This window comes from Biomphalaria glabrata, chromosome 4, assembly GCF_947242115.1.
Source record: "Biomphalaria glabrata chromosome 4, xgBioGlab47.1, whole genome shotgun sequence".
Taxonomy (NCBI): domain Eukaryota; kingdom Metazoa; phylum Mollusca; class Gastropoda; family Planorbidae; genus Biomphalaria; species Biomphalaria glabrata.
In genome coordinates this window covers 41236146-41253165 of record NC_074714.1, presented here as the reverse complement: position 1 = coordinate 41253165, position 17020 = coordinate 41236146, and the positions used below count along the sequence as shown (strand labels likewise).

General features: G+C 34.7%; 1 protein-coding gene across 3 annotated transcripts in view; it reads left to right on the top strand.

The window, feature by feature from the left end:
* Positions 1-17020, top strand: part of LOC106052640 (integrator complex subunit 13-like) — a 190973-nt gene that overhangs the window by 170752 nt on the left and 3201 nt on the right. For all 3 annotated transcript variants that reach the window (XM_056025586.1, XM_056025585.1, XM_056025584.1), the window contains exons 9-17: positions 9740-9832; positions 10154-10243; positions 10482-10660; positions 11487-11577; positions 12679-12752; positions 13728-13885; positions 14598-14825; positions 15810-15922; positions 16815-16944. In XM_056025586.1, the coding sequence (XP_055881561.1) occupies positions 9740-9832; positions 10154-10243; positions 10482-10660; positions 11487-11577; positions 12679-12752; positions 13728-13885; positions 14598-14825; positions 15810-15922; positions 16815-16944 (1156 nt within the window). The remainder of the gene's footprint in view (positions 1-9739; positions 9833-10153; positions 10244-10481; positions 10661-11486; positions 11578-12678; positions 12753-13727; positions 13886-14597; positions 14826-15809; positions 15923-16814; positions 16945-17020) is intronic.

The following is a 17020-nucleotide window of genomic DNA, read 5'->3' as shown; positions in this document are numbered from 1 at the left end:
AGTCGACTTTGCGAGTGTTGACCTCTACACCAGCCAACTTACGACTATAGAACAGTAGACTTCGTGATTGTTGACCTCTACACCAGCTAACTTACGACTATAGAACAGTAGACTTTGCGAGTGTTGACCTCTACACCAGCCAACTTACGACTATAGAACAGTAGACTTCGTGATTGTTTTCACTCTACACCAGCTAACTTACGACTATAGAACAATAGACTTTGCGAGTGTTGACCTCTACCATCCAACTTACGACTATAGAACTGTAGACTTCGTGATTGTTGACCTCAACACCATCCAACTTACGACTATAGAACAGTAGACTTCGCGATTGTTGACCTCAACACCATCCAACTTACGGCTATAGAATAGTCGACTTTGCGAGTGTTGACCTCTACACCAGCCAACTTACGACTATAGAACAGTAGACTTCGTGATTGTTGACCTCTACACCAGCTAACTTACGACTATAGAACAGTAGACTTTGCGAGTGTTGACCTCTACACCAGCCAACTTACGACTATAGAACAGTAGACTTCGCGATTGTTGACCTCTACACCAGCCAACTTACGACTATAGAACAGTAGACTAAGCGAGTGTTGACCTCTACACCAGCCAACTTACGACTATAGAACAGTAGACTAAGCGAGTGTTGACCTCTACAAACGTTCTCTGAAACGTTTCCTTATTACTGTTGACTGGCATGCCTGACAGCGAGTCCGGGTACTACACGTTCGGACTCTATTAACTGATCCTGTGTCTGACATATCTCTGCTGTCAGTAGCGTTCTGTAAGTCTGTAGGGTTTCTTATTTGTAATTCAGTCACCGAGATAGGCACGAGCTCAATTAAATCAAGACTTCCCCACCCCCCTCACTTATTCACATTTGTCCTTTTTTTTTGTTTTTGTACAAAGCTTCTATCAACTCATTCCGCCTGTCTGGTCAAAGTTTGTACACGTTATTTCTCCCACAATCCCGGATCAAGCTGAAACTTCGCACAATTATTTTTTTTACCTGACAACACAAGAATCAATAAAAAAAAAATAATGACAAATTAGTTAATAAACTATTGGTAATAAATTATTTTTGTTTGATATCTCGAACAAGGAAAAGAAATTGTAATTGACTAAAGTGGTGGTATAAACTGAATTAGTTCCCTTTATATGTCGCTGTCTGAGTCTTAGTGAACACCAACCCGACATACAGAAAAAGACTATAGAAAAAATAGATAACTCTACAATCTTCTTTATTCATAAGCTATCCACTAGCAGAGTGGTTACCGTGTTGGTCAGAGAAGGCTTGAACCATGAATTCGAATTTAGGTTGTTCCCAGTTTTATATTTCTTTTTTTTATTTTTATAAATGCTTTTTTATTACTTTTATTTAATTGCTCCATGAGATCTGTTGGTCGGAAGGTTTAACAACATTAACTATAAAGAAGACAAGTTTTAAAATAAGTATCATAGACAGTAGAAAGTTAGTTCGGAATTTGGAGTTTTTCAAAGATAAATCTAATAAAAAAAAATAATTATAATCAGCTAAAAGGTTAATTCTCCGGTCATTAACCTAGTTTAGACAAGCTGTGATTGAGGATAGGTATGCTTTAAAAATAACATCAGTTTGCCCGACCATATTTATGTCACATAAGACAAACAGGTTAACGCATCCACGTCCAGACCATACAACACTGTTGAGCAGTCAAGGTTATTGAGAAGTTGTATATAGTTCATGATCAAATACACTGTTCATTGTAATATACCCCCTGGAGTTCATCAATTATAAAGTCATAGTCGCAAATTTAGGAGCATAAGCGAGTGATCCAAACATAATACATTAATTATTGACAAAATTAACCAGTTAGTTAACTAATTTGGTTAATTAGTTAATTAATATTTTGTTTGGCATCGAAAAAGGAAAATAAATGCTACTTACTGAGAAATATTGTATATGTCGTTCTTCCCGTTATTACGTTTTTTATTCTACAATTTCCACAACGTTTGAAATTGCACTTTCCATTATAGATTCTGGTTCTTGCTTGTGTTGTGTCTTAAGTTTTGTGATATTTAGACTTTGTCTTGTTTATATTTGTAAAGTTGTGACCTTCCATCTGCACATTTCTCTATAAATAGACTTTTTCTTCTACGCTGACGTTGTGTTTTCCTGAATCTCCTCTCTTCGTAAATCAAGTTTTTAGGGGGGAAAAAGGGGGACCTTCCATTCTAGCCACAGAATTAGAAAACAATTACTTGTGTGGCCCTAGCTTAAAGAGAATTGGCATTGGGATGTTCTGTGTCTTGTAGAGTCCTTAGGTCAGTGATAAATGGGACAGACATGTCCATTGGCTAGATAAGGAAAGGGTGGAGGGGGAGGGGGTATTAACAGAGCTAACCTGTAGAGACAATATGTACATGAGAGACATGCATAGAAGGCGTTTACTCGAGGGGAACAGTAATTGGAAACATCTGAATCATTCTTCTTTTAGCTCTGACGTTTTCTTCTTGCTTTTGTTTTTTTTTTTAAGGCTATGGAATGTACTTTTGTTGTTGTCTTGCTTGAAGAAACAAATGTACAAACATTTGGCGGATCTGTCATTCTTTGAATGGGAAACGTATTTTTTTGTATTCAACTCAAGTTTTTCCTTGAAAATTCACGGGCATATTTTTCTTGACATCACGTCATTAGAAGCCCGCGAGTTAATCTCAGCTTATACATGTGTTTTTTAGAGGCTCGATCTTTTGGGAATGAGTCCTTGGATTTAGAGATTCCAAATAGCATTTAATTTTTTGTTTTCAAATAGTGTTGTATTCTTATATGCAGAATGTGAAATGAAACACCAGACTAAATTTCTTAAGTTTTCAGTGTAGTTGTACTTCAATATAACTTAATTTGTTGATTGAGGGTTTCATTTCTAAATGAACTTAATGCAGGCGCTTTCTTAAAATTTCAATTCTTCTTAACTCATTTTCCAGGCTGTAAAGATTTTTCAACCATTGGAATATATAAGAAGTTAAATTTAATTTTGATAATTGGTTCAAGGGGGCAGACGATGTTAGGGTGACACGATTCTGTACAAATAGCTCTCTTTACCTAGGCTAGGTACCGAGCTTGTTGCAATGAGAGGGATGCAAAGCTCTCTTTACCTAGGCTAGGTACCGAGCTTGTTGCAATGAGAGGGATGCAAAGCTCTCTTTACCTAGGCTAGGTACCGAGCTTGTTGCAATGAGAGGGATGCAAAGCTCTCTTTACCTAGGCTAGGTACCGAGCTCGTTGCAATGAGAGGGATGCAAAGCTCTCTTTACCTAGGCTAGGTACCGAGCTTGTTGCAATGAGAGGGATGCAAAGCTCTCTTTACCTAGGCTAGGTACCGAGCTTGTTGCAATGAGAGGGATGCAATTTTGTGATCTGTCATCGTGTGTCTGTAACTTTAAGTCATGTCACCAACATGTCACGTGATAGAAATAGATGCAACAGTTACTATTATATTTAAATTTAAATATGCAAACAGTTTTTAAAAGACATATACACCAATTTTTATACTTGGCTAAAAAGTCTTATACATTAACTACAGCAGAACGGCCATGCACCAGTGCGTAAAACAACTGAGGGAAAAAACAACAATGAACAAATGTTCCACCGTGGATAACCGTAGGCCTACTGCTGTATCAACTGCTATGACAAACTCTGCTGGCCTTTCCTTCTCGTACTGGATTCTTATGTACCCTACTGAATCGTGGACGGTCTTAACTCTGACACCTCTTAATATAAGATCTCCGAAAGCCTTCTCTAAACCGAGAGAACATCGCCAGAGTCCCTCCGTGATGATCAGAGCCTGGAAGCTGAACTTTCCTATTAGAAATACCAGGATCATACTCTGTACTTGTTTTGAGGATGTAACCTTAACGCATTGAGTCATAGAACTTACTGAGTATACCGAATCCCATTTTTTATTGTCTCTAAAAAAAAAATATGGATCCTGTAAAAATGAAGCGACCGTCATGGGACACTAGGCCTGACATTGCTCGGCACTTCTAATCCCATTGCTACATTAAAGAAGGATGCCTCCTGAAAGTTAAAATATACTTTTTTGAAATGTATTCATTCTCGTTTATTTTTTCCCCTCAAATTCCCTTTTTTGGCTCTTACCAATAATTTGTACAGGACGTGTATCAACTCATTCTGTCTGGTCAAAACACAGTATTTTCCCCACTTTCTATTCTCGAATCAAGTTGAAACTTGAAACATAATTATTGGTTGCTCATAACAAAACATGGTTCAATCAAAACATTAACCAATTAAAGCAACGTATTAATTTTGTTTTATATAGGAAAATGGGTCTTATTATATTTAGATATTTGGCTTTAAATGTGAATTTTTTTCCCTTAAGATAATATTTGTTTTCAAAAGTATTTTTAAAAAATATATTGTTTGTTTCTATATATATATAATGAGAGAATTGGGAAAACATTTTTGGAAGTGTCGGTACTTACACTCCTAAGCTGCGGGTGGACTCGTGACGACTCGTATGTAATAGAGTTGAGTGTTACTTTGACCCTTGTTGGACAAATACAAGCCGGCACCTTAAGGCGTTATATCCTCTGATATGATGACGTCTAGGACTATAAATAGTGATTGAATGTTGGGCTATGCTAAGATGTTGACTTCCGGCACAACCTTAGTTGTATGTGTGTGTGTGTGAGTACTCACTCTCGCTAACTGTGTGTGATCCGCACGCACTCACATTGATGAGTGTGTGTAGTACTTTGACGTTAAGTTTTTAGTTTAATGAACTGTGATTTTTTTTCCCTGACATCGTTTCGGCCTGTGACGTGAGAATAGTACTACAAAACTAAACCTTACAACGTGGAGATTTAGTTGTTTCAGGTTGGGCTAACTTACATTTAATTTAAAGCACAATGAAGCTAACTATCAATACAAATATTTGTGACACATTAAGAGAAAAAAAAAGATGCATCTGTTCTAATTTTTAGCGGCTCTCGAAAGGGGAAAAGACGCTATTTGTTTTGTGTGAATGTCTTTCCGTCTGTCCGTCCGTCCCGTTTAGATCTCGTAAACTAGAAAAGATAGTGAAAATCCGACATCACAATATTTCAGACCATTCAAAGTTCTGATGCAACGGCTACTTTTTTCTTTTCTGATAGCCAAAAATCTAATTTTTTAAATCACTTATGCAAGCAGTTTTTTTTTTATAAAAATACACCACTTTTACAACTATTAACTATTAAACCTCTTTATTAGAGGAGACTACAGTTTTCCATATTTGGAACACATTTATACAAAGGGGTGTAGATTTGTTGTCAAATTTTCTTTTTATATTTGTATAGTAATGGTATGTAAGTTCTGTTATACGAAGTACTATATTAACACACGAACAAATGTTTAATATTTTTGTAAAGAGAAAAATTCTATTTATTATGCATTATAAGTTAGACATAATTTAAAACGAATAGTAATCTTGTAAACTGCAATTTCTTGGTGTGTTGATTTTCTTTAGTACATTGCATAGTACAAAATGTTGTTTTTTTCTTGAGGATTCGAATAAGAGATTGAGCCTTTTCAAAACAATTAGATCAAATATAAGACATCAGTTAGGCCAGGGGTGGCGCAGTGGCTGAGTGGTAAAGCGCTTGGCTTCCGCACCGGGGATTCCGGGTTCGAATCCTGGTGAAGACTAGGATTTTCAACTTTGGCATCTTTGGGCGCCTCTGAGTCCACTGATGGGTACCTGACATTAGTTGGGGAAAAGTCAAAGGCGGTTAGTCGTTGTGCTGGCTACATGACACCCTCGTTAACCTTAGGCCACAAAAACAGATGAACTTTAAATCATCTGCCCCATAGACCACAAGGTCTGAAAGGGGAACTAGTTAGGCCAGGTTCACATCTAACTTTACATTCACTTTCCTTTGATCTGCTGGACAGTTGGGGAACTACACAAGATCTGTCAACCTTCTTTCTCCATTCTGATCATTTGTCTTTGATATAATTTCATTCGGATGTTCTTTCTGAAAATATTGAAGCCTGCCTGGGTGGACCACTTCGGGGCCGATTTTGAGTTTGTGTCTCCACACAAACTGTCTTTGAAACCTTGTTTTTAATGTATTATCGAAGTAAAAAAAAATTAAATATTTCCTCCCGGATTAATTCAGGGAGACGTAGGCCTATATTTATTTTTTTTAATTTATATGTATACACTCGCAAAGACCTTCCTTCAGGGAACAGTACCAGGAAAAAAAAGAGGCAGACATTAAAAGCGATGGGAAGACATCAAAAAAAGATTGGACGGGCCTGCCATTGAAGGAGCTTCTATCCAAGACAAAAGACAGGGATGAAAGGAGAAGGACGGTCGATTAATCTTGTATGGTACCCCAACGGTCCAACAGACTAAGGAATAGCCAGAATTTTGTACGAATAATCATCAGACCTAAACATGTTAGACTTTTCACCCCCACCCTGTGTACCTTCAATTCCATAACATGCCCCCACGAGATAGGGTCTACCAGGCTTTAAAGTAGTAGATCTAGCTACATTTTGAGTTTTCGATTTTTGTTAATATGAGCATTAAAATAAAAATAAACTCCATAGAATCCTAAATGCTGCTGGTAAAGTCATTGGCAAAAAAAAACAACAACATTTGGGCAGCTGTTTGAGACAAACACCAATAAAAAAAGATTCTAGAAATAAAAAATCACCCTTTGGGTCAGGATTTTGTGATTTTGCCATCACAGAAGATATACGAGACACCGATAGCAAAGACAAACAGACACAAACACTCTTTTGTTCCCCTGGCAATCAAATCATTAAATAGAAACAATCTGGTATAAACTTTGTCACATGTAAATTATGAGTGAGTCTGGTGTGAATGTACATTTTGTATTTTTATAGTTACGAGGTTTTGTTTGGTGTAATGCACAAATTGTAAGAAAAATTACCTTACGGACAATGAAGATTATTATTATTGTGATTATTATTATTATTATATCGATGATCAAATCAACAATTTAAAACAAAAATCTCGGAGAAATTTGATACAAGTAGGCAGGCTAATCATAAAGCTTAGACGGAGGCCGTATAATGTGTCTAGAACCATCACCCCAACACTTTCACTGACATGACATGGAACTCATGGGACCACTTTTAACGTAAACATTAGGTCTAAACAGCGCTGTCCAAAGGCACACACTGGACTATGTTTGGGGGCTATTGTAAGGCCCCGTACAGCTTGTCGACCTCATGCCCCGAGTATTCTTAAAGCTGGCGCCGTGTCTCTCTACGTGGAGAATACAACTCTACCAAATAATAGGTCGACCTGTTAAATCCAGTAGAATCTTGTAGCAGAATTCTGAATTCATGTGTGATGTGTCTGTGATAACCGTGTGAAAGTCCATTCCATTGACACAAACTGGTAACTCCATAGCTCGAAGCGTGCAGTGAATTTATTGGCTAGCCATTGGATGAAATGATCTAACATTGACACGTACCCGCGTCTGCTGTTGATGATGCGCGAACACGAGTTCTTGGGGAAACTAATCCGCTCTTTAAGGGAGATAATCGTAACATTTTAGACTGCAGACGTGTGCGCTGTGGTGGAACTATATTAGCAGACGTATTAGTAGTCTTTTTTCTTCTTTCTCAAGATCAGACAACACTCTATCTATTTATCAATAATTTATTTCTTTCTTTGAGACTTATAAGAATTTTTTTAATTCTTCCATGATTTTAACACATACGATATGTTTTTCTCTCTCTGTTAATTATTCACCAAAAGGTTGATTAAATATATTTCAACATTGTAACTTCCTGGAGGTCCCTATTGTAATTCCTCTACATTAATTTTCTTTTAAATGTTCAATTAATTTTTCCTTTTGTTTTTCCTTTTCTTATTTTGTTTCATTTTCTTAAAGCCCACAAACTCTTAACCATTTAAAACATTTGAGAACCGCTTATTGTAATCATGTAATATCCGATGATTTGGAGACATCATATTCTTCAAGCTGCAGAAAGGTCTAGCAAGAGATCATCTTCAGTAAGGGTGTCTTTAAGTTTAAAAATACTACAAGGTGCGCCAAGATTTGCACAGTAAATTTACTACAATCGAATTTTTTTTCCTTATTTAAAGTTGGACCAGTTTTTCTTATGCAGACGTGGGTGATGTATAATAAGAATTCAGACTAATAACAACAGGAGCCAAATAAAGTGTTTTTTATAAGTGTACTTTTCACAGTTAGTTGTGGTAGGGAAGTAGTGAGCACCTATATAGTTTACACACTAGCATGGTGTATTAAGGAGCTGTGGACATGTAATGACTTTCTAACTACTTTCTAAAATCAAACTTTAAACCCTGCTGGTTTTTTTTTTTGTTTTTTTTTTTTGGGGGGGGGGAGGGGTAAATTAAAAGTAAAATGGGGAGATAAGTGAAATAGTATTGACTGAACAAATGTGTGTGTATGTGTGTGTTACAAAGAAAATGTTCAAAGCAATTTTGAAATATATTTATTTGTTTACCTTTTAAATGAATTTAAAATCCTACATTAAAAAAAAAAAACATTTTGAGTTGCTGCAATAACTATTTCCCATAACTCTTACTACGTTGCTGTCAGTTCATATGTGAAATGTAATTATCTCCCATTTTCTAACCATGATACTTTACTGTAATTTTTTTTTTATGCCAATGACATCGCATACAACATGGGGATACAGTTCGTGCCAGTTTGGATTAGAGTTTGAAAATATTTGGACTGTTACCATTTTCAGTGCAGAATGGTTGAATTGGACAAGGTCCCTTGTGAAGAATATCTCCAGGGGATGCTCACCATTTTAAACGAAAGTGCTGTCTGTGAAACATTTATAGTGGTTAATTTGCAACCTTTTTTTATGTGGGTGTTTGGGTCAGCATATAGGAAAGAGAACATGTTATTAGAATCTTCCACTTATAGGTAAAAAAAATATGTCTTATCAGCCCTGATTACCAGACTATTATTTATGAGTTGACATCAGTTTAATTCTATAAGAATAGTTGAGGTTGTTGTTCTTTCAAAAACTTCAAGAATGCATTTTACAGGCTTTGTTCCAACATGCTGACGAAAATAAAACCTTAAAAGAATGTTATCTCAAAAACAAAAAAACTTAAAAGAACATACACTTGATCATCACTAAACGACATTAGCTCAAAACATCATCTTCTATTTTTTAAATAGTATTTAATTATACTTTTACACTGTGTAAATGTGAGTGCATTTTTTTTCCATTGAGTGTAGCTGAGTTGTTTATTTTCTGTGTGTGTCAGAAGGTCCTGTCCAGTTTGTGTGTGTTTATAGTACTTCAACAATGTGAGAGGTGTTGTGTTTGTATTTGTTCATTGTTTACTGTAGCCTAATCTTGTTGAATAAAGCCATGTTATTGGTATTCTGGTATTTGTTATTTCATTACATTCTCAATCTCTGATAAACAAGAACAATCTTAAAACATATGTGAAACTAAAATGTTTAGAATTTACTGAAGTAATTGTCTACTATATCTTTTTACAACCATTTCTCCCTTGATCACTTAGTAGCTATGGGAAGGCACTAAAAGTAGTGGCTTTTTATCTTAGCTGGAAGGTCAAATATATTTCTGAAGGTTCAGTCACTGAATGGTCTAGCTGTGAAACTACTTCTTGTTTTGTTATAATGTATCCAATGGGATGATTTGTAAGTTTCAATGCTTTTTGTTTTGCTATTTCAGAACATGCTGAAGGTTTGGTCATCAAGTCCAAAGAAGGTTTGCCCATTGACACAACTCCACTCAAGTGGTGTACACCCAAGTCCAATGTTATTGGTGAGTTATTGGAGGGGATTACATTTAGAAGGGAGAATATTTTACAAAGATATTTCAATTGTTTCCCTTTGTTTGTATAGAAACTGAATTTAAACACTGCTCTGTATTTTTATTCCAACTGAAAGTTCCACAAGTTTTGAGATACAGGTTTAGGAAAGGACAATATGTAGTCCAACATGTCATTAAAAACAAATAGTTTTGACTTGCCTGATGGTTATAACTAGCAACCCAGAGGACTTTAATATTGAAACTGACTCACTGCATGGTGCTTTATAAGAAACAAGGTTAATATACTGACATAGTCTTTGTATCTTTATTTAGAACTTCACCAGTGTTCCGCTGCCTACAGAATATGTCCAGTGGATGTCAACAGCAGACCTTCATCTTGTCTGACCAACTTTTTAATTAGTGGTAAGTGACAAATTCATTTTATTGAGGAATGAAAACTACTATCTAAATGTTGTTAAGACAAATATTTTTTAGCCTTTAATGCATTTGCCTTTATCTAAGTCAGATTTCTTCTTTTTGTTTTATCAGTTTAAATCTTGAAACAAAAACATTATCTTAAAATAACTTTTGTCTGTTTATAATGTCACTTCCAATTCTATTACAATGACTTTCATGAACCTATGATTACACTATGGCACAGGCCGAGCTGTCATGTTGGAGCAGCCTCGCAAGAGCGGAGCCAAGGTCATCTCTCACATGTTGGCAGCTCATGGAGGGGAAATCTTTATCCACTCTTTGCCCACCTCACGCTCCATACTGGAGGATCCGCCATCCATCAGTGAAGGGTGTGGAGGCAGAGTGACAGATTATAGAATAACAGTAAGATTTCTAGATCATAGAACTCAATTTAGTTTCTAGAATATGGGCTTGTTGGAGAACAGTGTGAGATTAAATATACAATCACAGATCCTTTTTTGACATTAAAGTTCAATGGGCATAAAATTTAAATAATCAATCTTTTGAGTCTTTAGAACCTTTTTTTTAATGTTCTGTCTCCTAGCCATGGATCCATCACCATTATACATAATGTTCTTGTAGTAAAATAAAGTGGTTTGAACATTAACAATTCTCTATATGACCCTGGACATCTGACACCAGAGATTGAGAACTACTTGCTTAGAGTTACATGCTGTACATACCACAGTGTTTCCCAAGTTGTGTCCGACGGAACCCTAGTGTTCTGCGAGATCTCAATATGAGTTCCACAAAGTACTGGAATAATTTACTAGTAGGCCGGCATGTCTCTAAAAACAATAAGGAAAGTGTTCAGCAAAATACTGTACTCAGAATATGCAAAGTGTTCCATTAAGAAAATAGTTTGGGAAACACTGATATACAAAGATGAAAATACCAAAATGATTCATGTTTTAAATTAATAGCCATCTAGCCATAGTTCATAGGAATTAGACTTTTACCTACACACTATATATATATATATATATATATATATAATTTAGTTCTAACAACTGTAATAATGTAATATGAAAATAAAGTACTTTGATAATAAGTAACCTGAAAAATATTTCTATTAGCTGATTAGTTTTATTTTCTTGGTTAATGTCTGTCTCTTTACAGTTAATAGATACTGAATTTTTTTTTCTATGCAGTTGTTTTGATTTGTAACTTTTGTAACTTTAACTTCTAGGCTTTTGGGGAGTTTATGAAAGAGAATCGTCTAGCCCCTACCAAAGCATCCTTGTTGGAGTCTTATGGAAACAGAAAACCATATTTATATGGTGAGTGATGGGCAGAAGTTTAAATCATTCCATTGTTCATGGGACAAAGTTTTGATGTCTCATTTAGTTGGTTAGATTTTATTGTTTCATTAACAATACAACAGATTAAAGTTACTTTCCTGACAAAAAAGGATATTGGAATATATTTTGTGCCTTATGGAGAAATTTGTTTTTAAATTTATTAATTTTTTTTTATTTATTCCTTCATAACTTAATTAAAAAAGGTCCCAATTTTGATAGGCAGGACTTGTAGTCCGCATGCCAGACAATGATCTTTCCAAATGACTTCTGTACTGGGAGTTGTGTGCAGGAAAGCACTCCCAGGGGGTCAATACAATACAATAAAAACACCCTCGAGAACTCCTTCAAAGAGTGTGATATTGACATTCATGGCTGGGAAGCACTAGTTCTCTATCGCTCCTTATGACATGAAGCTGTGAGTGTCTGAGTCATTAGATATGAAGCAAGAAGATGGGCCAGCGTGAAAGAGCAACAAACCAACAAAAAGCTTAGAGTAGAAGCAGGCCTTTCTTCTGCAACTGACCAAACATACCCATGCCATGTATGTGGCCAGCATTTTAAAGTGAGGATTGGACTTTGCAGCCATCTTTGAGTTCATAGGATATGAGAGATGTGCTGCAGCCATCTTTGAGTTCATAGGATATGAGAGATGTGCTCATCTTGGATCACGAAGGAGGAGCTAATATATATATATTATACCAAATTAAAACACTATGCATATATTTATAAATATCTTAAAACACTTCTTTCTACTAAAAGAAAGAATAAACTGAATAATTGAATTTTTATAGAGGTATATAACATGTCCTAAGTTCATTTAGAAGACAAATAGTGGACATTGAATAAGCCAATATTGTATGGCTGTGTAATAATACAAGTGAAGTCAAAATGTTATAAATAAAAACATGATTTTGTTCAGTAGCTTTTTATTTAGCTATTTAAATTTTTAAATATGTTTTCCTACTAGACAATTTGTGTCTGTTGTGTACCCCATGACCTCAAAGTTGACACTTGTATGGTTTGATGTCCTTTTTTTAAATGTAGTTGATTCAAAATTGTACTTTGCTTTCATCTCTGTAGCTATTGACCATCTAGAGAAAAGCAGCAGATGTTGGCCTATGGTCATCAGTGAAACAATTTTGTTTAATTTACAAGTAAGTTCTTGACTTTTACTTATTAAGAAATGAAAGAAAGAGGAAAAGAAATATTTGAATAATTCTTGAATTGCATGATTTTATTTGTTGTAAATCAACAGATTTTTTTGTTGTTAATTGACTCCAGCCAATGTCATTTTCTTTAACTATAGCCATTGAGATAAGAATAGCTTATGATATAAACATAAGTGGAATATTGACAATAGTTATCTCAATTATTAAAGGTGTTCAGTAAACTAAAGGTTAAAAAAATGTATTTCAAGTTGATCCCTGAAGCTCATGCTTGTGCTTTTGTTAACATAGGCCTCTCTGAAAGCACTATGCTAACTGTATGTTAAATTGTATGTTTGTAGACAGTAGTCTAAACCTTCTCCAATTAATTTAAACATTTCTACATCAATTTGGTTGGTAAAAGAGCAATCATTATTTGTACCAATGGATTAGTCAGCTTTCAAACACCTGTTTGTTTCATCTGGCTGAATGACTGTATGATATGATTTTCAACTTCAGACCTTGCCATCCCCTACTTCCCTGCAGCAGATTTGGGATTTGTTTTTGATAGAATATCTAAATGTTAATGACAAAACAACTTGTTGTAGTTTCTATATTTGATTGATACATTTTTATTTTTTTCTTGCATCTTTTTCCCAAAACTTGTTCTGAAATATGAGGTGTGGTGGCTGAGTGGGAAAGTTCTTGGTTTCCAAACCGAGGTGTCTCAAATACCAGTGAAGACTGGTACTATGACATCAGGATTTTTAGAATGCTCTCGAGTCCTTCCAGCTTAAGTATCTGATATATGTTGGGAAAGTAAAGGAAATTGTTTGTTGCTCTGGACACATTTGTTAATCATCTGACAAAGAAACAAGCTTTACAACATTTTCATTCTTTAATAAATATTATGGCTTTGAATATTTGATTCATTTTTTTATTGTGAATTCATTATTTTATTTTTTGTATAATTTGTTTATTCAGAACTTAAGTCAATTACCTCAACTTCTAGTTCAGGAAACACTGACTGAGGAACAATTGCTAGAATGTACAAAACTTATTTACAAAGTGTTAGAAATGGAACAAAAAAATGATCCACTTCCAATTCCAGCCACAGGCTCACGTGGCAAAGGGCCTAAAAGGTAAATTTAAGTGTTGTTGTTTTTTTTTACATTAATTGACTTTGATATGTGCACAGTGCCATCTTCATTTTCATTTTGACTTAATTTCATTAAAAAAATATCTGCTTGTATATTCTAAAGTATTAGGAATAAAGAACTTTAGTAGAAGTTGTTAATTACAAGTTATTTTCAAAATAAATATAAAATATCTGAAACTTTTAAAATAATAAGAATGTTTTAAACTGGTTTTTTTTTTTTGTTTGTAAATACTTTATTTGTTGTTTTTTTTTGTTATAGTATTACTGCAGACACTTAAATTATTATTAATTTTTTTTATTTTATGAGTTTCCTTCAGAAATGTAAATGATTACATCCTAGTCCAGACCTCCTCAGGTTGGAATGGAAGCAGACAGGGTTTGAACTTGGGACTATTGTATGACATTCCAATGGACATGTGGGGGTGGGGAGGCTTACCACCTGACCATCACTTGGGATTAAGGCCTTGACAGTAATCCTTAACTTTGCTAACCTATAAAGATGAGATGTAAACTTCAGCTAGGAAAAAACTTCAATTAGTTTTTATATTAACCATTCTGCTCTATTTACTATTTTCTATAAAACAGGAGAGCAGTTGCTGAATCTGTCCTATGTTGTTGTTGTTTTTGGAAAGGGCAATAGTATTAACATGTTATTATTAAGTATTTGTTTGAATCATTGTGTGTTGTTATCCCAGAGATGAACTGTACAGACAGTTGTGGTCTGAGCTGGAAACCTTGGTCAGATCGTATTCTGACACATCTGAAAAGCACAATAAGGTTTTAGAGTGCCTGTTAAACTGCAAGAAGCCCAGTGACGAGAAGGTCATAGTCACCAGAAAGACTCCATCAAAGAAAGAAGATAAAAGTGGAGGGGGTGCTGGCGGTTTGACTGAAGCAGAGCAGAGCTGGAAAGAGCTGGATAGGTAGGTAAAATTCTGAGAGTGACTTCACTATTGTTTGAGATATGAAAAGTTAGGCTCTCAACCCTATTTTTTTACACTCTAGAACCACCTATGCATATTGTAAATTTATTATAAGCAGTAGCTGTCTATTAGACCAACAGTGAAGTTACATCACACATACTTGCAGGCCACACACTAATAAAGCCATATAGAAATTAGCTGGAAATAACTGGTTTTAGAAATTCCAGTGTAACAAAATTCAACTAAAATTTTGGGGAAAAAATTTATGATGTAGATTTGGGCTACGTTGTTTGAACTTAGGAAAACATTTTGCAAGTTATAATGACATATCAATGCAGTCATGGTCACTTACTCTAACAGTAGGATACAAAGTGTGCATCTCTGATCAGATGTTGGACTGCACTTTGTCTCTCTTTTATTACACACCCCAGTCACACACATAATATTTAAATGCCATCAATGTCAGACTCAGTATCATAGTGGTAAAACTATGTTTTTAATCACAACTTTTTGCAGACATTTAAATTACCATTCCTTGCAATACTTATTCATTAGCAGTCATTGTAATTAATTATTTCATTATTTTGCCTCTTACATTTTTTTAATTTCAATTTTTTCATGTGTTTGCTTCTAACTGGGTTTTTTTTCCAGCATACTGACTGTTTCCAAATCAAACACAGGAATTCTGAGACTTACCTTCTCAGTGTGTTATATGATTGCTGTACTTATTTGGACTTTTGTTCTCTTTTTTTATCAAGTTTCTCTTTCCCCAATTTGAGCATCTTTTTTTTTTTTGCTTCTTTTCTTACCATCTACGCATCACCTAAGTACTGGTCATGGAAAATAAAGTTAATCTAGTGATACAATATGACAACCCTAAGGGCTTGTGCATTGTTTATTAAACCAATGTTTGGCATCATTTTGGTCTTAAAGATTGTGATTAAATTTTAATGTAACTCAATGTTTGATGTTTTCATTTTGAAGATATCAACAAATGTCTACCAGAGAAAAGATGGAAGCTTCTCAAGGGGAGAAAACTCAGGATGCTCCACCGCCAAAGAAACTAAAAGCTGAGGAGCTGTTGATGAGATCAGGAGGTCAGTGAGTCCAAATTGGATGCATCCTTTTGTTTTCTTTTGCCAATATTTATTGCATTAATACAATAACCACAGTAAAATAAATGTTTCTCTTAAGACAGTCTATTGGGCAATTGATGTATGGGGGAAAGTTTCTTCAGCCTACTAGTAATTTTGGTATTGTGTGGACTACTCAGTGACATTGCCTTAAAAAATTATTTTTTTTAAATCTGCTCTTCAAACTGAAGGGAAACCAAGATAAAAAAAAATATTTCAATACCCCAGTCTTCATATGATTTTATCTCGATCCAGCAGTTAATAAACCCAGCATCTCATTAGAAAGCCAACATGACTCAACATAATTTATTTCTATCTTGAAAATCTTAATGGTAATAGAATGTGGAAGACATTTGAAAACCTCTGAATTTTTTTTTTGTCTACTTTATGGGAGTAGAATATCTAGAACTAGCATAAGTGGAGGTTTTAACCTGAGGGGTGATAGATGATTCATTTTAAACAAATTCTGTGACACATGCCTAAAGCATTGTGTTTTAGTTAATGAAACAAAAAATTCAATTCTCCTAATTAAACAAAACAAAATAGAATAAAATAAGGCATTCAATTAACCAATTCTTACCAATCTTACAAGTTTTGAAACTTATTTTTTACTTAGTATAACATTTTTTATTCAAAATGTACGGCCGCACGACCAGGCAGCCATTAACTATGAATTATCTTCTTGACTGGAAAAAGGTGTTTTTAATTTTTTATAATGAATCTTTTTTTTTTTTAAATATAATTAACCATTATTTAAGATTTTGGTGTTTACACTTACTAGGTAGGCTATGATGATAAATTCTATTACTATGTTAACTATGTTACACATTTTTCCAAATATATGTTCCTTTTTCAGGACAAACACTTCTGACCATGTGGAACAATCGCCTCAAAACTATACACCAGAAAAGATCTCATGAGTTTGATGCGAGACTGGACTCACCTGGAGATAAAGCCAAGCTTTACATTCACCTTGATGAGAATAGGTAAAAAAAACAAAAAAAAAAAACAAGAGAATCTTTGAATTTGGTTAATTAAGTGCAGCATTGACCCATGATCTAA